This window comes from Takifugu flavidus, chromosome 10, assembly GCF_003711565.1.
Source record: "Takifugu flavidus isolate HTHZ2018 chromosome 10, ASM371156v2, whole genome shotgun sequence".
Taxonomy (NCBI): domain Eukaryota; kingdom Metazoa; phylum Chordata; class Actinopteri; order Tetraodontiformes; family Tetraodontidae; genus Takifugu; species Takifugu flavidus.
Genome location: NC_079529.1, coordinates 5,896,349 through 5,923,093, shown reverse-complemented (window position 1 = coordinate 5,923,093; position 26,745 = coordinate 5,896,349). Strand labels below are relative to the sequence as shown.

At 43.6% G+C, this 26,745-nt stretch overlaps 2 protein-coding genes across 4 annotated transcripts; both read right to left on the bottom strand.

Annotated features, from left to right (window-relative positions):
* Positions 1-9,239: 9,239 nt before the first annotated feature.
* LOC130532402 (terminal nucleotidyltransferase 4A-like) lies at positions 9,240-16,561 on the bottom strand. 2 transcript variants are annotated; one of them, XM_057045056.1, is made up of 13 exons: positions 16,416-16,561; positions 15,604-16,337; positions 15,288-15,411; positions 14,312-14,358; positions 13,337-13,457; positions 13,156-13,263; positions 12,954-13,082; positions 12,545-12,758; positions 12,340-12,466; positions 12,142-12,245; positions 11,883-12,064; positions 11,604-11,735; positions 9,240-11,487 (listed from the first exon to the last, which is right to left on the bottom strand). In XM_057045056.1, the coding sequence occupies exons 2-13, from the start codon at positions 16,311-16,313 to the stop codon at positions 11,032-11,034; spliced, it is 2,454 nt and encodes an 817-aa protein (XP_056901036.1). In that variant the 5' UTR covers positions 16,314-16,337; positions 16,416-16,561; the 3' UTR covers positions 9,240-11,031. The 2 variants fall into 2 exon arrangements, with proteins under 2 accessions (XP_056901036.1, XP_056901035.1); XM_057045055.1 differs by having other exon boundaries at positions 15,604-16,549.
* A 313-nt stretch (positions 16,562-16,874) lies between these two features.
* Positions 16,875-24,526, bottom strand: ice1 (KIAA0947-like (H. sapiens)). 2 transcript variants are annotated; one of them, XM_057045053.1, is made up of 20 exons: positions 24,287-24,526; positions 24,095-24,153; positions 23,746-23,857; positions 23,581-23,657; positions 23,459-23,496; positions 23,285-23,367; positions 23,087-23,163; positions 22,962-22,999; positions 22,790-22,872; positions 22,674-22,710; positions 22,535-22,591; positions 22,019-22,102; positions 21,563-21,903; positions 18,965-21,388; positions 18,706-18,874; positions 18,391-18,551; positions 18,111-18,301; positions 17,902-18,002; positions 17,715-17,813; positions 16,875-17,593 (listed from the first exon to the last, which is right to left on the bottom strand). In XM_057045053.1, the coding sequence occupies exons 1-20, from the start codon at positions 24,374-24,376 to the stop codon at positions 17,412-17,414; spliced, it is 4,503 nt and encodes a 1,500-aa protein (XP_056901033.1). In that variant the 5' UTR covers positions 24,377-24,526; the 3' UTR covers positions 16,875-17,411. The 2 variants fall into 2 exon arrangements, with proteins under 2 accessions (XP_056901033.1, XP_056901034.1); XM_057045054.1 differs by lacking the exon at positions 24,287-24,526 and having other exon boundaries at positions 24,026-24,151.
* Positions 24,527-26,745: the final 2,219 nt, after the last annotated feature.

Here is a 26,745-nt window from a genome sequence, read left to right as displayed (position 1 = left end):
ATGCAAAGAGGGTTTTTTTCCCCCCAGAATTAGTACAATGCCCCTTTTTGAAAAGGAGTTCAATTATTCACAGCATCCCAATGGCATTAGGAGATGTTACTTATCAAGGAACGACACTTCATCCTTTAATTTACCATTTTCAAATGATCAGACGGTAATTTAATCAATGATTATTGATTCGACAACTAGTGAAAAGCACTCGGAGTGCGCAGACCTTCGCCAAGCAGGTTTATGCCCCAGAGATTGTGACTGTCCATGGGCAGTAATAAATCAAGGTTACATAACATAGTAGGTTGTTTTATGGTCATAGCCCCTTGGCTTTGATCTTTGGAAGAGCAAAGGTCAAAGGCCCTCCGGAATCGGAAAACATCAGTAAAATTCATTCAGGATGCCTCGGTCCATTACCAACATTTCCTGAAAATATATTAAATCCTTCAACTTTTTAATTTATTTTGCTGAGAGACACCGGCTGTCACATCCTCTCCCTGGTGGAGGTAAATATGTGGCAACCGTATGTGTGTCCCTGTATTTGATACAAAAATACTCGTTCTACTAGCAAAGTGAGGATTTTTGTGCAAAGTAGGGCCATGTCAGCCGGTCCCCGCAATTTAAAAGGACTGTTTGAGGGTGAAGTCCTGCTTTTAAGGTTGAGGTTAGATTTGGGCTCTGTGGGGGGTTACTGGACTTAGAGTTAAGGTAGAGAGGTGGGTGGTGAATTACGGTTATTACAGTTCCCAGTTCCACAATGCTAGAAATACGAGGATGTCTGTGTGTGTGTGCGCGCGCGTGTGTGTGTTTGCATGTCTTGACAGAATGAGAACAGTAGGAGTGAGGTCATAGGGAAGTCTCTGTCTCTTCTCTTGACTACGTCACGTCCTCTCTATCCTCCTATGGACACGGCCTGCTGGGAATTTCTGTTGGAAAATTAGTTCCAGAGGGCACCTCCAGCACTGGTTGTATCTAGTCACTTTTAATGAAACCAGCTTGGAGATCGTGGAACAGAAAATATTCTGACACCATGATGGACTTCCCAGCAATTCGCTCGGCTGTGCTCACGAGCACCAAACTCCACAATAATCTCATAAACCGTGGACGCAGCTCAATGTAATGCCTAATATTGATTGATCACTCACCTGCTCACGCTGCTGCCAAATCTCTCGCTCCTTCTCTCACTGCGTGTGTTTTCGAAAATGCTTTCAGCGGCTTTAAATCTATAAACTTTGCACTTAATGATATTTTGGATTGTTGAGCGTATTTTGTTTGTGTATGGATTATAGCAGGCTGGTTCATCCCTCTAAAAGCAAACGCTTATCAGTGCAAACACACGGTATGCCGGACTTGTCACCCATGGTATGCTAGTTACCTTGGTAACATTTATTTATAGATTTGTTTGCTTTGACATGTCCACCTTGCATGGTTCAATGTCAGTGCGAGGAAGTTTAAGTAATTAGGTGTGTGTGTATATAACATGAATGTCGCTGCTCGATGACAGGGTTTTTTCTTTTAACTTGTTTTGTAGCTCAAAGGAGCACCAACATAGATACAGTAAACACTCGGTACCCGGCTGGGAATTAGCGCTCAAGTGCTGTTCAACAAAAAACCGATCCCTACTCCTCAGTTTCTGAATAGATCTAATACACACACGTTATGAAAGAGATTATTTTCGCAGACCAGATAAGACCACTCAACGCTGGACACCGGACTTTCTGGTCCAGAGTTCTGGCTTCCTGGGACATTTTTCTAAAAATAAGAAGGGAATAAAGCTTCTAGTGCAAACACTCAGAGAAGTCCACAGCGTGATACATTTTGGTAATGTGACACTTCTTTGTCACATTTTTACTATTTATTGGCATATTAAATCAGGGGGACGGACTTGGGGCACGGCTGCAGGAGTCCAGGTCCATTATTAAACACAGACCCATGAGGTAGAAACACATGCAGCACATTTAATACATGCTTGTGCGGGTCTCAGTTCCATTAGTGTGGGTAATAGGAAAATGTAAATTAAAACACTCTTCCATTACCAATAGTTTCCACATTAAAGAGGCTCTGGGGGTGGAAGGAAATGCTGCACTTTTACTAGGCCTAATTTGAAATCCACAACCTCTTTTGTCAGATTCCAGGACAAATAAAGTATAAACGTCCCCGTTACTGACTTATTACATTCAAGGTTGCAAAGATTAACTGTTCGGATTTCCGTTTGTTTTCATACAAGGCTCGTCTCTTTTTGCTTTCCTGGGCCCATACGTCCAAACAGCAGGCACAGCCTTCTCTCTCTCCCAGACATGCATGTCTAGAGGCGAGCTGTGGGACGCATGTTGCATTTCCAGGAAGAAGAATTTACATTAAATCCATTAAAAATGCATTCTGAAAAAAAGGCAAGCAGAGCTTCCTGTGCCCGGAAGGAAGAAGACAGCTGAAGTATATTTTATTTTAAAAAAATTACTCAAGGTATTTTAGAACGAAAGGAGGGTCTATTCATATTGGGGCTTTGTGGGTGTCTTGGCGGAGGGCATGGCCTCTCATCTTGTTATACAAACAGTACAGCCATCATGATAGTGTTATAAGTGAAAGGGAGTGAGAGAGAATGAAAGAGAGAGGTGATCTGACTGTAACATGATCCCTGAGCAGCAAAAAGCTTCAGTTCTACAGTCCAAATGTCCGGACTGACGTCGGGAATTGAAATCACAGGCTCTGCTGTTACTGCTGGCTCTCCTCTCTGCCAGTGACATGTGTGTCTGTACTCTTCTTCCTCTCCTTTGCCTTCCCTACTCACCTCCGCTACCTTTCAGAAGACTGAAGGATGCTGTACACTTGAAAGGAAGATTCAAGTACTTCATACAAGTTCAAGGGTTCCCTGAATTTACTGGTATGTTTAATTCAGTTAACACACACACACACACACACACACACGGGAATCAGTATTCTTTCCCGAGATGACCTCGTTCCAAAAAAGCATTCCCCATGAAAAGAAAAAAATGAAAATGAAAAGAAAAGATGTGACACTCGGCTTTCGTTTCCTCCCATTCGACGGTGCACAGATGGAGCCTTATGGACAGATTCTAGATGAATTAGCAGACCAGCTACTTTGATCCCATGGATCTCGAAGATCTTTCTGCGGCTGTTGTCGAACCAGTGTCCCTGAATGCACCGGGATATTTCATTTTGTATGAAATAAAGTTCCCTGGATGTGTCTTTTATCCCGAATCCTCCCAAAGTTTAAGTTTTAAGGAGGAAATATTGTTGGAGCAGAACAACACACGTGGCAGCGTACGTGCACGTATGCGTACGTGCGAACGCCTCCTACTGAGGCTCAACCGTACCTTCCTCCCTCTCTTATCACTCACAGCTGGTAATCTGATGGATAGTTTTTATCTTTTAATCAGTTGCCCTGCACGGATTTCAGTGGATAGATGAAAAGCATGCTTTTCAGTGTCATCGCTGCCGTCAAAACAAGACGTTTAAATGACACTCGAGGGCGACCTCCATCTTCTCCAGGGGATTTTAATCAAGCGACGCTCAATTTACCTGTCACTCTCCTGCAGGGACCCATGCTACCGAAGACCACCTGAAATATCATCAAAAACTACTTCTATTTTGCTCATTGGTGCACGAATTTCCACTCAAACCAACCAAAGCTGGTCTGCTGTTGATGGATTACTTTCCTCCCTCTTCTGCTTCTTTCCCCTCACTGCTCATGTGGGGGTTTAAAAAAAAAACAACAACAATCCAAAAATCCTTGTTTATGTAGAGCTCGGGGCATATGAAGGAAACGCGCGCAAGAGACGCGACGGTGTGATGAAAACCTTTGGGTCGCTGCTTTATGAGAGTTAGTTCAGAAGCCCGGAGAAAATTAAAGAGCCGAGATATGAGCTCCAGAGACTGTGGGTCGGTGCCGGCTGCAAACTGCCATTAAAAGTCAGTTTACAAAGCAGCGAGGGCGTCAGAGGACCCGGGCGTCGTTTTCATCCTCTGACAGAAATTAAATGTTCACAGAAACACATTTCTTTAAGTGTGCGCTACTCTGTTAACTGGGCGAATCACCAGGGACTCATTGTTAGGTTCAAACTGTTCATATAACGATGCTGTAACTACTTATTATCACTCCTGACCAGAACCCTGACCTACTTTAGCTGATGCTCTATCACCTCAGGATAGCAGAACACAACCTGACCATCCATCCCTCATTTTCTCATATGTTCCTTTTGTATATATCATGTTTGTTTTATCCTGTGACGCTTATGCTTTATCATATGACGCTTACACTTAAGCTTATTGTAATCTTACATGTTGGTGTGCTAGTATAAAAATAAACCTCACCAGGGCCCACACTTGTAGCTCACACTGCAGACGTGTGGTTGCCCTTGCAGCAAGTAAACTGAAGCTTCCGTCTCATTCCTCTGATGGCAACAGCACGGGAAGAAAACTGATCACTTTCTCCCCAACACTCACTTATCATGTGAACCGGATGGAAACCGGACCTCCATTTATTTCTGGAGTGGACTTCAGAAAGTGTTCAGAAACACCGTATCTGAATTGAGAGGGTGGGAATAAGTATATTTACAGAGCTCCAGAGTTCCCCGTGGAGTCTTTGTTCTTCCAGACACCTGGAGAAAGAACACTGGCGCTACACGACACATTGCAGATGCATCCATCCATGTCACCCCCATCAGGCATATATGATATCAAACGCGCCTCAGTCTAACTGCACCGATTCACCAGGAAGATATCCAGTTTGCGTGTTTACACAACATCTCCGAGCCTATTTTGCAGCCGCGGCGACTGTTTCGTAACTTTGAAGGAACATTAGGGGGCGATGAAGGCAGCGCTTCAGAGGGGTTGGTGCCATTTGTTGACATTGGTTGTGTTCATTTTGTCCTTGGGGGGGGGGGGGGGCAACATGCATTAGGCTGAAATGAATAAATATTAAATGTGCAGTGCAGGTAATGAACTAATGAATATGTGTGGGAGGTACTCTGCTGCCAAGGTAAAAAAAAAAAAGGGGGGGGATTCTATATTTAGAGCAAAATAGGTTGTTTGAATGATGATGTCGGAGGGTCAGAGGGAGGTTGAATTGGACTGTTTTATCTCAGGCAGGATGCAGCGCACTCTTTTGAGTCGGTAAAGAAAGGACACCTAAAAAGAACCGTCTGCTTGGGACTAAAAAGAGCATCTAAACAGGAGAAGTAAAGACAAGAGCCTAATGACTATTGCTTACCAACCCAAGCATTACGGAAGAAACAAAGGAGGTAATCTATTTTCTCAAGAACTCCAGCATGGATGAAGCAAGACTGCTCCATATGCAGTGTAAGATAAGGTGAAAAGTTTGCTAAAGTCAACTTTAAGTATGCAAGAGACTGGACTCCTCTCAATAAAGAATCCTTGACTTTTCCTGTTTATTTGAGTGGGAAGCTGCAACGTCTCCACTGCACACCCCCACAGTGCAGGACAGAGTGACTTAAAGCAAATCAACGGCAGGTTTGACATTGACTTTTCTCTGATTTCTGCATTTATGGGTTCAACGTGGCTTCCTGTTAGATCCAGTCACACAGAAACTCATTTCTGCGTCCTTCTTTGGACTCTGTGGTGTTTTTAGCAGAGCTTCGTCGTGTTGAAACAGCACCGTGTTTTCCATCATCCCCTCTGTGATTTCACCATATGCATCTGAGCGACTGCAAGGAAATCAATTCCAAATGATTCCATCACTGCAATGAAATGATTTTGGGTGCTTGACAGTCATCAATAAAGAAAACACATTTCTGACTGATGAAAAATGGCGAGCAGAACGAACAGGTGCGCAGCATCATCGGCAAAGAAAATCCAAGAAAGAAATCTTTAATGAAACATGAAGCAAACTGAGGAGAACCTAAAGATTTATTTTCAGGTCCAAAATAGGAAATGGCTGACAAAGCTGGAGGGTTCTCCCTGGCGTCAGAAACGTGGAACGCCAGGACAAACCACTCCGATAACATAAATATGCATATTAGAGCTATATCGCACCACATAAATATGGAATTGAGCTTTTAATCAGTTGCCTTGGAGGGATGAGCTCTTCCCAACTCAAGCTTTGGACCAGAAAAGAAAAAAGCCTTTGAGATTTACTAAATACCTCTGACCCACTTTTGGTCGTGTAGATTCTTTCCCCACTGAAAGATTTAAGATGCATGTTGTTGGTAAGATCTTATGAAGACTGACACTTTTAAAGGCGCCACGTTGTGTTCCTCTGACAGGACACACCTGTGACTTACCTGACATCTGCTCCCACTGTCAGTCACGCAACCCCCCACCCCCCAAACACGTCGGTAGCATTTTGACGCCGGTCCTGTGTGCGTGGGACCCGAATATGCAAGGACGCAAATGCTGTGCCGTCAAGATCCTGACAGCCGCAAACAGCCCGGAGGCAAAACTGTTCGGCTTTTCTTCAGAAAACTTCATTTAAAGCCGCCGGGATTTCACAGAACGGCTGCCTGGAGAAGGCTGTCTGTTTATTGAACGCACCTTATACCTTTTTATTGATTTGCATGCGGAATGGCGGAAAAAAACAACTTGGAAATTATTCATATTTGCTCCCTCTGCAAGGTTGCAGAGATGAGATACTCCCACTTGTTGAAAATGGAGAAGAATTAGACATTTGTTTCAGGGGGCTTTGAGTCAGACAACTTGCCGGAGAAAATGGGCAGGTCAAGGCTGCAGAGCCGGGTGGATAATCGAGTAAATAAATCGATTAGAGGGACAAAACCCAGACCCATTATTAGGACTTAGAAAAAAAACCCAAAACAAAACCAAAGTAGATATTAAGTGGATAATCGCAGTTATTTCCTCGGTGAGCAAAAGCCCCTTTACCAAGTCGAGAAAAGGCTGGAGGGGTTGGGAGCCTCCTTGCCAAAGTCTACAATCAAGAAGGCACTCGTATCAGGGTGGTGTGTGACTGGTTATGGACCTGACGATTATTGCTTGCTTGGCTGCTGACAAGAGGCCGGATGAAGCATGACTGATATCTGCTCGTTCCCAGCAGAACGCAGAAGAAATTGACCGAAATGTTCCTTTTATCAGTTGATCCGGATGTTTTCGATTCCCTGAAAATGCGAATGACCAGTGGTTCTTTTGCTCCTGAGGATTTCCCAGGCTTTTCTGAATCCAGTTAATCCCGAAGAACTTGTCAATGTAATGCAAAGTGCATGTTCAGTTTGAAGACTATCAAAGTCCTCTCACTGCACAGATGTTTCTCCGAGTTCCCTCCAGAACTGCTGAAACGGATTGTAAAGTTTGCCGAGATAAGATCTGATGAATGAAAAGGGAAAAAAAGTAATGTTCTAATGTAACAGGGCTTTTGTGTCATAATATGTTATGGGGCGTTTAATTACACAAAATATGGTCCATACAGAATTTCCGGTGTCCTGCATTTCTTCTTCTGTGTGTCCCCTATAAAAGTGATGGTGATCCTTCTGCATCTCCCCTTTTGCAATATACTCTTGTGGGAGAGGTGGGTGTCTCATTTTCCATCACATCAATTTGGATTAGTTACGTTTGGTTCTCTGTTCATACATTTATGTATTCTAATTGATTGTTTAATGTGTTTGTTTATTCATGTTATAAATACAATAGAACATACCAGCACTTAAATATGAAGTTTAAACAGTTTCGACCGTTAGCATACTTGCCATGACGAGTTTCGCTAATGTATGTCTTCCCGCCTTGTGTGTGTCTAGGAGCGGAAGCGGGCTGTTAACTGTTTATTCGTATTTTTATTTGTTGCTGTCAGGTATGTAACTAGTTGTATTGTCCCCTTTTTGCAATATACTCTTGTGGGAGAGGAACGGAAGCGGGCTGTTAACTGTTTATTCGTATTTTTATTTGTTGCTGTCAGAATAAAAAGATAATCCTGGACACGAGAGTCTCATTAAAACACAACGCGGAGTTCCACCAGTTACACTAACACTAAAGCCCAAAATACAGTTTTTTGTTTTAGATTCGAATTTCTGCTACCAATGCCAGGGACATTTTTACAGAGCTCTCTTCTGCATGAAAAGCCCACAGGTTGGAAGCTGTTCCTGTTCCCCGAGGAGTGTGTGCATATAGGTAGAGGTGCATAAAGGAAATGGATTTTTTTTTCCATTGTTGAGACGCCAGCGTGCGCGTTCGTGTCTGCAGAATTACCGCAGCCCTGTCCAACTAATCTGTTTAAGACACCCTCTCCAGGGAACACCGATGCAGCTTTTATCAATATTATAAGCAGGTCCCGTGCCAAAGCCTCAAAGACAGACTCTGGAAAGTGGATAACAACAAGTGGGCGGGATCCAATTCACATTACTCGGCGAGATTTTTTTAAATCTTGGAGGAAAAGTTGGTTTGTGATGGCATCTCTTTGCTTTAATCGGGTTTAACCGCTCGCCATTAGCTTTCAGAGGAGTGACCTGGTTTAAGTCATCTTCTTGGACTCAGCAGCACCCTGCCAGGGACATAATGGCCATATTAAATGAGGCCAAGATCCACCAGCGTCACCAACAGATACCAACAAAAACGACTCAGATTAATTCATCTCCTGCTGGAGTGAAACAAATACATATTCTGTATTACAGGGCGCGGAGGTGAAGCAGCTCATATTTTGATATATTTTCAATATTCATATTACTCAGATTTGACGTAAAATCGGGGGCACTCGTGACGTAGAGGCAGAGGACAGAATTTACATTGAGAAACACCCCCACCGTATGGACATTCTGTTTCACTACAGGAGGAAAACCATGCTCAACGAAATTGGATCGGTTGGAGTTAATGGACGGATACAATACCGCAAACCTGTATTTAGCTTTGTATTAAATGGTAAAAAAAAGTATGTCAACTCTACTGCTTTCTAGAGGAAAATAATCTTATATATTAGGCTTGCGGAGAGATCAGATGCAAAATTCTAGCCCCGCCCATCGACGCCCAAAACAGTCAGACGTGAAACGTGACAGAAAACACATTAAAAACAATTTCAGTGACGGGAAACAGAAAGCAGATGGTCATAAAACACAACTTGGCAAAATACATATAATTTAATCTTAGTTTTTGGTGCAACATCTTTAGTTTCGTAGCAAAGGTTTTCTTCGTTTTCGGTCCGGGGTGGCTTCTCTCGTCACTTGAGTTTTCCAGCTCCTCAGATGTTCGGCTTGAGAAGCTGTCCTAACCTGGCAGGCTTCTTTCTTCACTATTTGCAGTGCAGCATTCAAACACAGTTTAAACACACAACAGGGGCAGGCTTTTTAAAATGTTTATTTAAAAAAATAGAAAAAACTTACATAAAAAAACAAGGTATACATCTATCGGTTTTTACATAATCTGTCCTCAATTGCACACACATGAGCTTGGGGATTTGGTTTGTGGCAATATAACATTACAATCCATCAACTGACACCAGGTAAGTCTAATAGTAGCCACACGATTGTAATACGGATCGTGTCACATCAAATCCATCAGTTCAGTAAGCGGGGTTGTGTGTGTGTGTGTGTGTGTGTGTGTGTGTCTGTATATCTCTGAAATTATGACTTCACCAAGTTTTGGTTTGCTCATCAGCTTCTCTGAATTGTAAAGAAGCTTCTCTTCTGACATCCCAAGCTCATGTCATCTACTACAATGTCTTAAACCTTGCCTTGGAAATAAAGACTTAAATACAGGTAAAGATAATCTCTTACACAACTGTTTGGATTGATCACATTGGAAGAAAATCAAAGTGGTATGATGTCGATGGTGAAAAAACTGCAACCAGAGTCTGTCCCTGGATCATTCACCTGCAAGCTGCATGTAAAAAATAAAAGCCAAGTAAACCTGGCAGTGCTTCTCCCCACCCCCCCAACAAAAAAATAAAATAAAAATGCATATATGACAAATATGTACACAAGAACCTGGCAACAAACAAAGAAACGGGACAAATTTTGGTCATTTAAGAAGGCAGTCAAGCTGTAACAAATCAAAAGGAGATAAGGCAAAACAAGCATTTTGCTGGTTATAAATAGCACCAACTGTCTTTCAAATGATATGGATAAGGAACATTGCTCCATAACAGGAAATATACCAAAGTAAAAGTCCACTACAAAATAGTGATTTAAAATGCTGATGAGTGGTGGGAAAACATTGGCATTATTGGATGTTTTTGGCAAATTCCTCACATTGCAATACCATCAGAAAGCAGTAGATACACAGGCAATTCCTTTAAGGCCCTTAAATCCATCTATTGCACAGATCAGTGTAGTTCAGGAGTAAAAAAAAGTGGGGAGGACCCCTATGATGAAACTAAAATGTGAAATAAATTAAATAAAAGCAAGTAATATTGCACATAAACACAAACATGAAACAACGTGATGAATTTAGGTTGTTTAGAATACAAAAAGCGAATAGTGCCAATGTGAAGAAAAAAAACCCTCTGTAGAAAAAAAAAAAAAAAAGACGACAAACACGAAAAGAATACATTCAAACGAGTCATCACAGTTTAAGCACTTGAGACAAAGTCCATTTTGTGCCGTCACACCGAAAACATTGAGTCAGCGTTGCGCTGCATAGGTAGAAATGTAGTGCTTCACTTTGCTCCAAAACACTAGTTGTAAATGATAGTCCAAGCTGTAAGAGCTCTGAGAGGAGAGCGCCACCAAGGGGGGGCTGCAATCACACTAAACATGCCCAAAAATGGGATTAAAAGGCCCAGAGAGTGTCAAAGGTTCAAGACAGACCAGGTTTGATAAGCCGTTGTGGGACTGTGGTGCGAGAATCGAACACGGCGCATGAGGAGACTGAAATCTGCAAACCACTCCAGGCGTGTGCTGGTGTGCATCCGATTTAGGAAATTTTGAAGAGCGTCAGGACAGTAACAAAAACTACACCTAGCACTTTCAGTTTATCGCTCGATATCTTGGGGTTCTAACATTCCTGACCCTATAAGGTAGGTGTATAGTTGAGAGGAGAATGGAGAAAACACACTGGTAGCACAGCTGCTGAATGACAGTATCAAAGATGGTCTAAATAAAGCCTTTAAAAACCTATAATGGGCGGGCTGAGTCATGTGGCTCCAGTCATGTGGTTCAGCGCAGGAAGGCTGCTCCTCTTTCTGCGCCGCCAGGTTTGACGGTTGTACTGCTGCTGGTTCTTCAAACCTGGTACCGGATTATGACCCGGAGGATTAAATCGCCTCTGGGGACTGAAGTTACCTTGAGAGTGGTTTTGACCTTGAAGGCCGGCGCCTTGGTTGTGCTTAAAGCTGAACTTACTTGGCTCTAGCGAGCCGTGAGAATTGGACCTCATGGCGTAGATGTGGCTCTGCTGCCCTCCTACCTGAGGATGCTGGATATGATGGAGGGGACTGGGAAGCGGGCTTGTAGAGCTGGTATGCTGGGAAACGTGTGCGGTTTGTGTGATGTGACTGTGCACGACGCTGATGGAAGGTAGATTCTCCCGGTAAAACTGGCATTCGGAGAGCGAGGGGATAGTTAAGCCTTCTGGAAGAGCCAACTGAACCTAAAAAGAAGTAAAATATGCAGTGAGAATTATGCAAATAGGCCTTTTTAAAATCTCCAACTTCACTTGGGCCTTAAATGGATGAGGCTTTTTTTGTAAATTGAACAGAAACAGACCTGAGGTGTGTTGTGGATAAAGCCTGTTGGATGTGCAACCCTGGGGTCAGCAGCCATCTGAATCACCGAGTGAACGGAGGCCAGGGTGAGGGGATGGAGGTGGACAGCACTGTTGGAGGGAGACTCCGACTCCTGGAGGGGGGCAAAATAAAATGCAAAATACGATGAAGCTGAAGCCGACACAGAACAGCCCTGTGATCAGGCGTATGTTAAACTGTGAGGAATGCAGGAGAACCTGATGATGTCAACAAAAGCTAAATAAATATCCTTCGGCCTCACAATGTCGCTTCCAGAGGAAGAGAGCGAGCACGCGGAAGATGACGATGAGTGATGCTGCGGGCTCGTCAGGAAGACCGGAGAAGGCGAGGGGGAGTCGGCGCTGAGCGGAGAGGGAGTGTCTCTCTGGTCCTCCACAGAAACCAGCACCAGCTTAGCCAGGTCCTTTTCACAGGTCTCGATATCTACAAGCAAACATCAGAACAATTCAGACATTTGCAGCTACAGAACAGTTCCAGGAAGCAGACAAAGCCAAAGTTACCGAGACTTTCCAGCTTAGTGTTCTGCTTGGTCCCCCACTTCTTGATTGTCCAGTCCCTGTAGGCCAGCACTTCTGGGCTAACTTTGATGATGCGTCCTAATGTACTGTACCAGAGGGACACAATGAACAGAGGCTTTAAAAGGGCAGCGAGAGGAGCAGTCGACCAGATCTGGACTTGATGAAACTAAAGAGGACAACCTGTCGTACTCTTTGTTGGGATAAGCACGTGCGAGAGGAGACACACCATGACTGAGCACCATGTAGGCAAAATCAAACACCTGCTTGACCTGGAGAATGCCGTACGAGCTGCGTCCCACATCGTTTCCTGTCAAGAATGAATCAGCTCAAGTATTTGAAGACCGCTGATCTGACTGGGAAATGAATGGCATAATCCCCGTCTCACCAGGCTGTATTGGATCCTCTATGCAGAGCATTGATGGTCTGTTTCCACTTCCCATGGCCTTCAGCATGTCCTCCTTGGACAGGTAAGCCCCTCCATTCTTCACTCTGATGCCAGTCTTCATGTAATTGAAATCGCGGCCGTACAGCTCAAAGAACTCGATCAGCAGGAAGCCCAGGTTGATATTTGTGCGCCGCGTGTCGATCCGAGGGTGCAGCTTTGACAGATGAGACAAGGTGAATGCATCAACATTGACCTGACAGCGTGCACAGCCTGACACATCTGCCCAGAACATTACTTTAACGACCCACTTCCTTCACATCCATTCAGAGCATAAATTATATTTATAATATCTTGAAAAAAAACTCTCAATAGTAATAACATTCTAGTACTCTGAGAAGTATTTTTCTACCTGCAGAAAGCTGATGGCCATTAAAATAAGGCTATAGGATCCAATTCCACCCGTGAAGACTTCATTCAGATCCCTCTGTAGTAAGAACTGCTTGAGGACAAATATCAGAGGTGGTAGGACAGTGTATTTCTGCAAAATAACAAATACTTAATATTAGAAACAATGTTGCATATTGAATAATTTTAAAAAAAAAAAACACAACCTTAAGGTAACTTTTAATGAACTGTGCTGCTTTAACAGCAGTCTCCACATTAAAGCTGATGTCCACCTTCACTTCAGTTTCATGGTCTGTAAGCTTGATGATCGGAACCTGAGGACAAAAACCCCAGAATTTCAGTCATAAACAATACAATACCTTGAGTTTTCACCTTCTGCCTACTTACTGTAGCTTTGTCTAGGACCTTGATGGGGTACGGGCCGGCCACATTGCGTTTCTTCAGGGCCTGTTCCAGTTCCTGCAGTGGGGGATGGTCCCACTTTCCAAACACCACCAGGTCAATGTCACTGAAAATGTAGCAGAATAACAGCAGTAAATAACAGCACATATTTATATTTGAGGAAGCTGGAGGCCTCTTGTGTCTTGCAAGAAAAGGAACACTGACATCTAGTGGCAGACTGGCGTTGTTGCAGCCGTTCATGAGAAAGACGGAAACTACACATAATTCACTCAATTATACACTGAATGTTGGCAATAAAAATCCGAGGGAGACCGTTTTCCCATGCTGATGCAAACAAGAGCATTTGTTTTCTGCGAAGGCACTTACACAACAGTAACGGGGGGTTACACAACACTGGAGCAGAAAATTATTAATTTCAAGCACATGTCTGTAGCTCGCATTGCAAGGTCAGTAGATTCCTGCTGGACATTTTCTCAGAGGGGACAGGAGTGCACGCAGCCACACTCGAACTCAGCAGACACCCGGCGAGTGTGTGCTCCGGTCTGCAAATGTGGTACATATACGGGGATATGTGCTTGGGAAGTGCTCTGCTCACAAGCACCATCTGGGCTCACAACAGGCTTTAAACCCTGCCAGCCTGTACCGACTTTGTACGCACGGCAGCGAAAAAATGGCTTCAGGGTGGGGGAAAATACGGAACATTACAGCTTCTGAGAAGACTCAAGTTAGCACAAGTCGAAACGGCACTTGTGGATGTGCCAGTAGTTCCATTTTTAATGATCTGGATCAAAGCTGATTGGACCCTGATAGTCATTCCAAATGTCCAGGAAACCTTTGGGTGACACCACAAACTATGTAAACTTATTACTTAAGCGCGGAATAAAACAAAACACTTTAATTCATGATAGCAGGGCGTGATGCAGCCGTGGGCAAGCCCCGCCTCCAACAAACATGTTTTACCTTGTTGGAAGATAAAGTCCAGTGCTGAAGCTGCCAAATATCTCCACCTGCAAAGAATAAATCAAATGAGCTCAAGTGTGATCCGAACGCTTGGGCACGCTGAACACGGCAGCTTGCAATCGAACCAGTTTGTTCGCTCATGCTTCGTCTTGTACGGCCAAAAGCAGATTGAGCGGCAGGCTTTCAAACAGAAAACAAATCCTCGAATACCGCGGAGAAAAATCCAAAACAAATCAAATATATGGAGCATTGACTGACGCCTCCGTGCTACCGTTGAGGCGCTGAGGCCAAGTGTACATGTGCAGATCCTTTACATCTGTGCAAACAAAAAACCTCATGCTAAAATATATTAAAAACTTTACTGCCAAACTCAAATATCTGAGAGTAGAGTTGCATTTCCAGCTTGATAGGTTTCAAATGCCGTGACTACACATTTAAATAGTGCCGATGGGTCTAAAAGGCAATGACCTGAAATGTAAACTAAAAAACCTGTAAAGTTTACACGAATTTAAAATATTTCAGTGTTGTTACGTCTAAAAACCAGCATTAAAGCGTGAAATAACATTTAGAGGTGAGGGGGACCGCGATCCCATTATGGGACACTGGTGTGTTTTGAGTGCCGTTTTCATGCTGTTGCAAATCCTCCAACATTCTGTTGCCAACATCTAATGGAAAATATTTCACTCATGCTCCTGAATGGCGGTAAGGAGAGTAATGACACGCCGTCTCTGGCTGTGTAAACTTTGTTGCCGTCTGCTATGATTGCAACTAAACAAGTTTCACAGAATCCTCCCAATGCGCAAACACGCCTACCAGTGTATTTGAGCAACGCCAGCGGAGATTTACCAAGTAATGTGCAGAATAAACACAAACTCGTTGCAGTGTGTCCTCCCTCTGCCTCCAAAGACGGGGCCCCTGATTTCGAGTTAGTCGCCAGGAGATTCTTTGCATGCACAGGACAAAAGGAGAGGCATACCCGTGCTGTGGGCCACAGGTCCTTGATGACCCTTTCTATCCTGTTCACAACATCCCTCCTCATGGCTTCCTCCTCTGGCCGTGGAGAGATGAAATTGAAGAAATCCATTATTTCTTCATGCAAACTGAAATCAAAACAATAGAATGCCAGGGATCACGGGCTGAACATTGGAAGCAGGACTAGAGTTATGATCTCAAACCTCTGATTAATGTTTAAAAAAAAAAAAAAAAAAAGGCTGGTGCACAGCAACTGAAGATGGGCTTTGAAAGTGAATGATTGTTTTCAGTGTGGCCTCTCACTGACCCGGGCTCCTTACCCATTAATGCCCGGGCTGTACCGCCTGGTTTTCCACAGGCTGCATGAGGAGTCCAGGTAGAGTCCATTAGAGACGAAGGACAAGAGCGGGTTGATGCCGTGGAAGGTGTTGGCCCTGTTCAGGTGCCTCCTCCGGCCAGATGAGTGTGACTGGTGGTGGTGGTGGTGGTGGTGCTGCTTGTAGCCGTGCTGATGCTTCATCCCGGCGGGGGTGTGGCCGAACGACTGTTGCATGCTGCGACAGTGTTGCTGTGCACCGTGGAAAGACGGCGGGACATGCTGCCGTCTCAGGTTGTTCTCGTTCAACTCGCGTTCGCTGTAATGCAGGAAGCGGCTGGCCTCTTCGGCGACGTTCAAGTTGTCGATTTGCAGAGACGAGCCGGACGGCGAGGAGCTTTCGGCCTCCGAGTCCAAGGAGGAGGACGACGGCGACAGCGAGCCCTTCCTCCGGACACTTCCCCGGTCTCCGCCGCTTTCTCGCTCGGGCAGGCGACCAAAAACACCCCCCGACGGCGTTGCCACATTTTTACAGTACTCGCCGTTTGAGTCCGCGGAGTTGCCATTTTGCGCTACAAAGTTGCGCTGGTGGTGAATGTGGTTATCGATGCCGGAGTTCGCCCCGAATCCCTGAGAGGTTTCCCAAATGTGCATCCACAGGGAATTGGCAGGTCCCTTCTGCTCCGGTTGGATCCAAGCGGTCCCAGGATCCATTGGAGCCGAGTTTATCGATAACCCCTTCGCGAGGGAAAAAAAAAATGGCAGGGGGTGTTTAGCAACGGAAACTTTGCTGTCGGGGAAGCAGATGATTCCTACCGCGTTGGTTTACTTGTCGTCCTTGAAGCACTTCATGTCTGCAAACTGGTTTGATTTTTCAAACGGTTTGCTCCAGCTCCACTCCCCGTGTAAGCCAACCAATATGGCGCACCCAACAGCACGAATGCGCGTCTGCGCATGTCCGAGGGATTTAAATCTTTGAACACACCCCTCAGCGGAGAGGCGAGACAAGCGCGCGCCACATTGGTCGACGAAACGGCAGTTTAACGTGTTCGTGTCTTATCCAAAACGAATGTAACATTTAACGCTTCAGAAATTTTAAATGAGAGTAAGCATGAATGCGATGCGTTGCCGGGACACAGGTGTGTGTCCATTTATTGTTTGTGTGCTGTTTTAATTAGATTTACTGCGGTTTTCACTTATTTCATTATCAATGCCGTTTTGTTCTGAAGACGTTTTGTTTTGAAGGCGACTTCCGGAAAAGACATCGATAACACGTTTCGTAAATCGTTCAAAATGTATTTAATTAGAAAAATAAATTACCTGATAAACTGCAAACTGTACATAACAGGTAAACACATTTTGCATGAAACAAACATAAATGTCATATTTACAAATGTCCGAGCAAAGCATTGAAAGCAAACATTTACAGCCATGACACTACAGAACAGTAAAACACACTTTTAGATATAGAAAAATGCTTTTGATCAACACCAAAACAGGCAGTTAAGCTAGTACATGAATTAGTTGTTGTGAATGATTTAAATTCTGCAGAAAGGCAAATTTTACAAGTCCAAGGCTAAAAAAAACAATGCTACAAAAGCTACAAAACCAAACATGTGAATTTAAAGTAAATGCACAAAAACAGTCCTTGGCCAAGACAGAGTGATCATTCAGAGACACTTTGAAGAGTACAGATATAATTTGGTCAAGTGGCATAACAATAGATCTACAGATCTTAAAGTTAAAAATGAACATTTGAGGGCCTTGTGGGATCATTCATAATTGAATCTAAAAGACACTGATGAGCTGCTTTCAGCTCCTGACCTGTCTGCACACAGAAGCTAATTGGTTAATGCAGCTGGTAACAGCAGGTGGGACGATGCCAGTTGTTTCTCCCCTCCATTCAGCCATAGCACCCAAGGCTTCTTTGGGGTTGGTGGGAGAAAGGTCATGGATGCAGTAGATAGCTGATAACTGGACTTTCCATGGCACTCCTACAAAAGAAAAGGCATAATAGGATTGGTGAAAATACATTCAGTACTTCCGATCATTTCCTCTTATTCATGCCATCATTATAAACCATGAAATAATTTTGAAACTGCTCATGACTCATACCTTCAGCTGACGCATGTCTGCCAAACGTATTAATAACATTGGCGACGGTTAACACGGATGAAGCGAGCTGCTCTCTGATTCCCAGCTGACTGAGACGGCCTGAGAAAATGACACCAGACTATCAGCCGTGCATCTCAAACGACACTTCAGGTCAATATCCACACGCAGATATGACAAAATAACTGACCGATGAGTCGGAGTACGGTGGCGACGGTCGCATCGGAAATGGGTGATTGTTTATCTCTCGGCTGTGCGACCCAAGCGTTCATTAGAGGCCAAAGCTTGTTGCTGCCAGAACAACCAAAAACAGTTTAGCTTTGGAATACGGCCACTGATTATACTTACACAATTATAACCTATTATCAGCATCAACTGAACAAAAAAAACCATACATACCCCAATACATGTTCATAGGTCCACTTCCATTTCTTGTGTGAACACAGGAGGTGCAGAGTCAAGACACGCTCCCAAGCAGCGGCCCCCAGGTCGTCCCCGTAGCGGCTGTGCTTGGTGAAAGACAGATCCGATCCAGACTGAATATCAGACAGTGTTTTGGAGATCAGCTGGTCGATGTCACAGGGAGGATTCTGCAGTGTACAAAGGCAAATTCTGAATGCTCCTTCTACTTAAAGTCAACCCTTTCACACATTTGCTGACCTGAAAGACATAAATTCACCTTTTCCCATCCGAGGAACGCCGAAAGGCAGCTGAGCAGCCGTTTTTCTGCCTTCAGTTTGGTGACGGCATGTATTGCCTGACACAGAGAACTGCGGTGTGTGAGAAGACCGGGCCACGTTGTCACCATGAACAAAATCAACTTAGCAGCATCTGGGAAATCTGTTGCAGGGAAGAAACCAAAAAAAAAAAAAGCCAATAAGAGCTTTGATGCCTTCACCGAGGTGACGTATTTAGGGCATTTGTAGGTTGCTAGGCAAAAAGTCAAATAAAGGCTTTACAGTGTGCGAGCGATGAGGGTAGAAAGAGGGCTGACCTTCAGTGAGAATGCTGTAGGCCAGGACGCGAGCCTTCTCCCAATCATTCCTCTGCCTACAGATGCCTGTGTAGACTCTGCAGAGTGCCTGGATGCAGTTTGTGTCGAGTTCTCTTCTCCCCGTTTTCAGTTTGTTCAAGATGGCACAAATCAAACCATCTGCCTTAGGCTGCAAAGAAAAGTGAGATAATGAAACCGTAAAGTTAACAAGCATAATTGTTACATTTAAACCTGCTTCAAACTAAAGAAATATACTCACCAGGCTGTTCTGGCAGACCTCTGATATTACCTCAATTTCCTCACTCCTTAATACAGGCTTTTTGGGCTTGTTTCCCACATAGAGGTGGCTCTGGATCACAGGCAGCAGATCAAAACACTGTTGCTCAATTTTCTGTAAGGCACCTTCTATAAGCTTTTCCTCAGAATGTTCTCTGTCATCCGCAGATGTGGTGGCTGTCCCATGTGCGAGCTGGTTCAACTTTGAAGTCAGGGGTGATGCGGTGTCCTCGTCACTGCTCGACGAAGGTGCCTGCTTGCGAGTGGCAGCGTCAGAGCCGTCACCAACCCTGACGCATTTGCTGTTTGTAGGCTCAGGAAATGGGTCGATATGCCTCTTCGTCCCTCTCGCGTCAGCTTTGGTGAAAGCGGTTGAAGTGGAGTTCACCGTTTTAAAGCAGGACACCTGGCTGATTGATGCCACGGGTGACGTTCCGCTGGCTGAAGAACAAATGCCGAGGCTGACGTTCCCCCTGAGGATGCTCAGAGTTCGGCCGTGGGCAGAAAGCTCTGGGTACATGGTGTCCAGAATCCTCATGGAGTTTTCCTGAGACGGACTGGAAGAAGATGACGGAGAACTCATGGCTGTTAAGGGCAGGCGACCTGGAACTGGCACAGCGTGTTTGGGAGTGGCAGAGCCAAACTGGAGCGGCGATGAGGGGACTCCGTTTGGATGGAGTGGACTGTTCAGGGACGAGGAACTCGGCTGTTGGCCAGTTGGCGTTCCGTTAGACTGGGTGGGTGTAGAGGGCGAGGACGTTCCCTCCATTGGTGAGGGAAATGAGAGTTTGCCTATCGCCTGCCTGGGATGGATTGATTTTCCGACTTTTGGAGGCGTAGTCAGCGGGGTTAGGAGACGTGGAAGCGGAGGGCCCATATCGGAGTGAACCATGCCCAGGTACTCTGCTTGAGCTGATGCCAAGTCTGCCACTGCGTCAGGGTCTTCCTCTCCGACTATTTGCGGGCATTGTTTTTCAACCCCCTCTGTTGAATTTCGACCTTTCTTACTTTCTTTATTTTTGGTGGCAGCCCTCGTCATTACCGACGGAGCAGGACTAACAGTGCTCGATCTACATTTTTTTCTCCTGCTCTTACTTTTGGTCTCTTGAGGCGAGTCTTTAAGAGTGGCCTTTTGAGCGTTGCCATCTTCCTTGCAATTACTCTCAGACCAGAGAGTGTTTTTGTGTGGTGAAATGCTCACAGCGATCTGGTGATTTTCTGAGCTTGGCTGACCTTCCAAACCCTGTACTGTCACAGTAGGAAACAAACATACTGGGCTCAGCCTCCTGCAGATGGAGTGTGTGCTGTCTTTCAGTGACTTACAGTTTATAGTTTCTGTCTCTTGGGAGCCAGGTGAAGCACTGCTGTCTTCTAGACTTTCAGCCACTGATGTCTCTGCTTTTGACAAGGTTTCCAATTTGCCTTGAACAGATTCCTTCTCACCATCTTTAACCTTCAGCTCAGCATCAACTGGAGACTCTGATCTAAAGGTTACAGTGCAGGAAGTTTCTCCAGCATCTTTTCCATCTTCTTCCTTCCTTCCTTCCTTTTGTGTCATGGGTACATTACCAAGTCTTTGTTCAGCAATTGTCTTTGAGGCAGTTTGTTTGCCATCGCTGTTGCTGGACATAGCAGGCACCATGTTTTGCATATCAGCGTCTGTATCAAGGCATTCATCTTCCTGCGCCTTTAGGACTGAGAAATCTCGACTGCCCACCCGTAATCCAGAGTCCAAATGGCTTGTTTGTTCTTCATTTACAGCCTCTCTCATTTCGGTTACTGCTGAGAGAGAACAGTTAGGGGTTCCTGACAGCGCATCTCCCTTTTGTTCAGTCTTGTCATTTCCTTTGGGTGATTCTCCTCCAACCACAATGGCTGTTTTGTCAACATTCTGAGCAGAAAGGCTTATATCCATCTTTGGAACGAACTCTGACTGATCATCCTCCAGGATTACAGAAGCATCTTCAGGTTCACACAATTCAGGGGGAGTTTTAGGGGTCTGTTGACTTTTCTCAGCTGACAGCACCTTGCACAAACCCATTTTGTCTGATGTGGAAGAAGACAGTGATGGCGATACATCCAAAGCTGCTGACTCCTGTTCTGTTTGCATGTCATGATGCATTTCTTCATCTGTACTGTGGTTGCCATTCGTTATAGTAATGCCACTCATCTCATTTGCTTCCACATCTATGGAAACATTCCCGCTGGAATTCTGTTCCTTTGATTGTGTGGTGGCCACGAGCAAGTCCGAACTCTCTGGTATTGGTGCTGCAGGGGAGTTTTCACACTTTGACTCTAAAGTAATGACCACAGACTCTTTCTTCTGAGGAGAAATTGAAGTACTGGCAGGTAGCAGATGGTTTTCCTTCTCTCCTTTATCGATTTCCATAGACTCAATCTCTGCTTCCTGCCAGGAAACCACAAAAACAAAATGACTTATGATGACAGCTTGACTGGTATATATTTAAAAAGCTCAAAATAAATTAGTAAAAATACTCTGTTCATCTTATTATGGACAGATTCACAATAAGACCCTTTATTTTAAATGCAATATTTACATGTATAATAACTAAATTCTTACCAAATCTTGAAGGGGTGATATGCAGGAAGGCATGGGTTTGAAAAGCGTCATTACATCCTCTAAGGAAAATGGGCTGTTGATAAAGTCCTCCAATGGCTGCTTATTTTTGTGTTCCTTCTTAGGGCTGTGTTTTTCCTTCTTTGCACTTTGTGATGGCAGATGTGCTTGATGACTGGTCGGAGTTGATCCGGGAGGGTTGATCCGTGTCAAAGTTGGATCGGAGTGCGCTGGAAAACTGCAGGTTTCTCTACTAGTGTGCGTTGCAGAGGGGGACGTGTAACTCAGACTAGAACGCTGCTCGTGTTGAGGTGAAGGCAGTCGAATTTGCTTGGGCCTGGACTCTAGAATTGGGAAGTCATAAGAGTAAAATTAAACCAATAAGAAGTATTTGACAACAGTAAGAAGACAAACATATGAGCTCATAGATATAACAAAAGGGGCTTAATGATGCCTTACCTCTGAAATGCAGTTGGTTTTCTGAGTCCTGCTGCTGAGTTTCTACACATGCCCATAAACCCTCTAACAGCATTCGTATTTTTTCTGAAAAGACACACAAAACATGAGTCAAAACTACTACTGTTAAATCAAAACCTTCATTTTTCATTTTCTTGCCCCCTTTATCCCTTTCTAGGTCATGGGGAGGGTTCTGGTGCTTATTCTAGTTGCATATGGACGAAGGTAGGATACACCCCTGAATGAGTCGCCAGCTCATCGCAGGGTCCTATGTGAGCATTTGGGGGTTTGGTGCCTTGCTCAAGGTTACCTCAGCAGCCCTCCGAAAGCGTTCTGGCACCTCCGGCTACTACCAAAACACCTTCCACATTTGGTCTACACAGGAGCTTGACCTGAGAACCCTCTGCTTCTCAGCCCAGTCCTCTACAGACTGAGCCCTAAATCAAAACCCGTTCGTAGACTTTAAGAGTAAGTGCCTGTTTGACGTTTTTTAAATAACAACAGAAGCCCATGGCTCACCCTTGTCTACTTTAGGCTCCTTGGGTGCAACTGCTTGAGTTGACGTGCTCTTATATTCTGGAAAGAAATAATATAGATATCATTTCAATTTGAATGTATTATTGAAAAAAAAAATTGAAATACCAAAACTGCTGTTTACCTTTTCTCTTTTCTTTTTCCAGTTTTATGAGTCTCACCTGCATATTGAAATGAAAGATAAAAGTGAACTAAAGATACATTTGCACATTTAAGACTTAATAAAAGACATTACTGCACCTGAAGGTCATCAATCTTTCTCTCTAGTTGATTCTTCTCTTTACTCAGCTGAGCTATTTGATTATTCTGTTTGCAAATGGAGTCTGAAATAAACCATTAAAAGTTCCTTTAACATATGGAGAGATTGTATTCATTTAGATACAGTAAAACTAGACGAATGTTCAAAACGAACCTTCAAGCTGTGTAACTTTTGTTTCAAGTCTGCTTTTTCTGTTGAAGATAACAAAATAAAGTTAACATTTACACGGTTAATTCAGATACAAGCACAATGAACACATGCCAATTATAAGTTCTTACGTGTTTATTATGTTGGCATTTTCTTCCTTCAATTTTTCAACCTGATCTGCTTGTTCTTGAGATTTTTTCAACAGTGTCTGAAGAGGACAGAAATCCCAAAAAGTACAGCATTATTATGAGTTCTTTGTTGAACATGTGTATAACTGTGGCTTAAATCCTAATAAAATCTATTAAATGTATGTGCTTTTTGTTTTTTACCTGTGTTTTCAACAGATCGTTTTCAACAACAGCCTTTTCCCTCATCAGCTTTGCATTTTCAAGTGACTGGGTTTCTGTTAGTTCTAACAGTGTCCAAAAACAATGCAATTAATGACTGTACCATATATTAAACCTTTTGTTTTAACTTAGCAGTGAGATTGGGGTGCAATGTACCTTTTGCATCTTTCAACTGGTCTTCAAGTATTTGTTTCCTGAAATATAGTCAGTTTAATATTTTAACACCATAAAATCATCCATATCTGCAGGCTGCACTGATAGAAATAATTGTTTCTTACTCTGTTAGCGTTCTGCCATTTTCCTGCTTTAGTTTTCCAAATTCTTCTGACATCTGTGTGTAGGTTTTAAGAGCATCCTATAAAAACAACAAACATCTCAGAACACATCTCATTATTGTGACTTGACATCAACTCTTATCAAAATGGGTATTCTAGAAAGTGTACCTGCTTCTCTTCCAGCTCTGCTTGTAGGGATTCATAATCTGCTGTCTTCTTCTCTAAGGTTACCAGTCGGATCTGCAACTCTTCAAGTGTTTGTTGTAGTCTGATTGAGTCACTGCAGAAACCATATTTGGATTCATTATAGCAGTCAAGCAATGTCACGGATAACATAGGTAATAACCACAGTCAAGCGTCGAAAAAAATCGCTTTTACCCTACAGTTCACAGAAATCCCAGCAAGGTTACAAAATAAGTCAAAACGAAATAAATAGTAAAAAAATTACGTCTTTTAAAGGATTTGTTATGGAAACATCGTCTCCGTCACAATGGCAGAAGTTCATGTCAACACTCACTCTGAAACAGCTATCTTCTGTTTCAGTGCTAAAAATGACGAAACATATTCGTTCAGGTTCTGAAATAAAAGACAAAAACACACAAATTAATCAAATTCAGAACAACAGAGGAGGTTCCAATTAATATATTGCTGGACAACGGTTAAAAGTAACTATAACTAAAAAATATGGACAATAGATCGGTGATTTGACCTGGTGCAAGACTGCACAGTTTTGACAGGTTCCGACTGTCGCGTCCGCCGCGATCGGTAAAGCACTGGACTGAGTGTCTCCCGGCATCATGGTAAGACCGTTTCCGAGAAAAGCCTTGATTTGTATTGGATCCACGAAGACCAGGTGGAGAAGAAAAGATTGAAATAAATTTCCAACAGCACGTTCATGTTTCAAAACAACTGCACATTCCGCGTCTCTCACGTTGCGCCAGGACCCAAAGTAGGACCCCACAAAGCGTGTTTTCGTGAATGCCTAGAAAATAAAACCAAATGATGCGCATATTTGGCTATGTTATTACAAAGTGCATTCACGTTTCTTTATGTATGAACGAGAAAGTGGCGTATTTAGTTGATTTTTTTGAAAGTCCATCACCAAAAATACGACTTTAGTTGTTTTTGTCAGGCAGTATTTTGGGGCGTACGAGGGCGTTTCTTTCGTGCAATATGCAATACCAATATTTGCCCGGTAGGGGTAGTGCTCTCACCACGTGTGAAATGCTGGAAAAGGACAGTACAGTATTATTTTTAACACTTTTAATCAGCAAATTTTGCACGCGAGGGAACGCAATATGCTTTATTATTCAAAACACTTATTAAAAACACAGAAGGTGAAATGAACATTTGTTTTAAAATCATTAAAAACACAATGCTAAAGTAATTTTCCATTCCAAAGTTACATTAAGGCCCAAGGTGCAGCAAAAAAATAAAATAATTTTTTTTTAAAAAGAAATAGAATACATGAAAGTATATTTGTGGTCATTGATATCTATGGGTATTGATTTGTATATAGATGGAAGGTCTATGCTGTCTTGAACCAAAAGCTGAGAGGAATAAATTAAAGGCTATGGGCAACAGCTGTCAATGTATCCTGATGGAAAGGTAATAACCCTGTAACCATAGATGAACCTTCTTAGCTCAGCTTAGCCTTGAGGCTAAAACACAACTCTCTCCAAACAGATGCAGTTTGAGATAGCATATTTTCTTGAAGTGCTTTCTCTCGTCCCATCACTCCTGTGACAGATAATCCTCTTGGCTGCTTCTGTGAAATAACACTTGTCACATGATTTATCTTGATCACCGTTGTCATTTTGTAGTAAGCATTGATCGTATCAATAGCACTGTGTCAGCATATTATAATCGTTTTTTTGAGAGTTTGGTTCTGCACCTCTCTTTGTTAAGTCAAATCAGAGATAAAACTACATCAGGTCTAACAAAGTGTGTGAAATAATGACAGTATTTGAATGCTAAATGGCATGAACAAGAGAAATTCTCATGACACAAACACATGACCACATTTGATCAGACAAAGAGGACCTTAAATTCTTCATTTCTATTTTAATTATTTTCCTGGCTTGCTCCTTTGGATTCGATGTGAAGCCACACATCATTGTCTGGATACAGTTGGGTGGTTAAAATATTGTGACCACAGAAGAGATTTTTCAATTTTGTGGATTTTTATTGTTTGGTAAAAGCGTTTAAGGCTTGATACAATGTGGGTTCAAAAGTGGCTGATATCTGTACATTCCACAAAACCTCTGGGTCTTTGTCTTTGTTTATGTGCTTACATAAGTATGTGGTATTGCTTTCATTGCTGCATCCGCAAGCAATAGCAAATGCATGACCACAAATGTACCCACAGCTGATCGGCCAGCTCTAAATCAGCATCTCGCCACCGTGACTGTCACCAAGAGAAAAGAAACAACTTGACTCTGTACCCACCTCTGCATGGCTCACTCCTCGTTCTCACAACATTTTTCTCTGACAGCATCAAATTCATGGATGCCCTCCCTCTTCCTCTGCTGCCCCACATCTACTTTATTTCTTTATTTTTTATGTCTCCCCACGCTCTTCTCTTCCTCTCCTCCCATACCCTGCCCCCAGGGATTATGACAATGGAGATTTTGTTTTGGGAACCTCACGTCGTCACTGCTTGATGAGTAACAGCTAAAGAGCATCGCGTGGACACAATGTGTCAGATGTGTTGAAACAACTAATATCATAGTGGTGTTGCTGCTAGCCGGGGCGCTAGCATAAGTACAGCAGCGCACAGTGATGGGCTTATTTATGAAATGGCAAAACCAGACCAGTTTCTTCATCCGTCCGTCTCACTGGGGCGGTAGCCTCAGCAGAGAGGGCCAGACTTGACCTCTGCCCGGTAACTTGGTCCAGCTCTTCTGGGGGAATCCCGAGATGTTCCCCGACCAGCTGAGAGACATAATCCTGGGTCTTCCCAGGCCCGCAGATGGGATAATCTCACCAAAGAGGCATCCTATTCAGATGTCCCAACCACCTCATCTGGCTCCTCTTGTATTTCTTGTGGATACAATCATTTGAACCTGGCTTGTGGGGTAAGACGGTGCCGTGAGCATCCAAAGAGCAACGCATGATTCTGTGTGCCCTTCAAGTTCACTGTTGCTCTGGAAATTTTGTTGAGGTCAT

Excerpts from the sequence above, each read along its gene's own strand:
- LOC130532402 (XM_057045056.1), bottom strand. The coding sequence starts at position 16,313 with ATGGATCCTGGGACCGCTTGGATCCAACCGGAGCAGAAGGGACCTGCC. Across the intron at positions 13,083-13,155 it reads TCATTAAAAGTTACCTTAAG|AAATACACTGTCCTACCACC; the intron begins GTTGTGTTTTTT and ends GTTATTTTGCAG. Across the intron at positions 12,759-12,953 it reads TGGCCATCAGCTTTCTGCAG|CTGCACCCTCGGATCGACAC; the intron begins GTAGAAAAATAC and ends CATCTGTCAAAG.
- ice1 (XM_057045053.1), bottom strand. The coding sequence starts at position 24,376 with ATGATGCCGGGAGACACTCAGTCCAGTGCTTTACCGATCGCGGCGGAC. Across the intron at positions 18,302-18,390 it reads CGTTCCTCGGATGGGAAAAG|AATCCTCCCTGTGACATCGA; the intron begins GTGAATTTATGT and ends TGTACACTGCAG. Across the intron at positions 17,594-17,714 it reads CAGACATGCGTCAGCTGAAG|GAGTGCCATGGAAAGTCCAG; the intron begins GTATGAGTCATG and ends TTTCTTTTGTAG.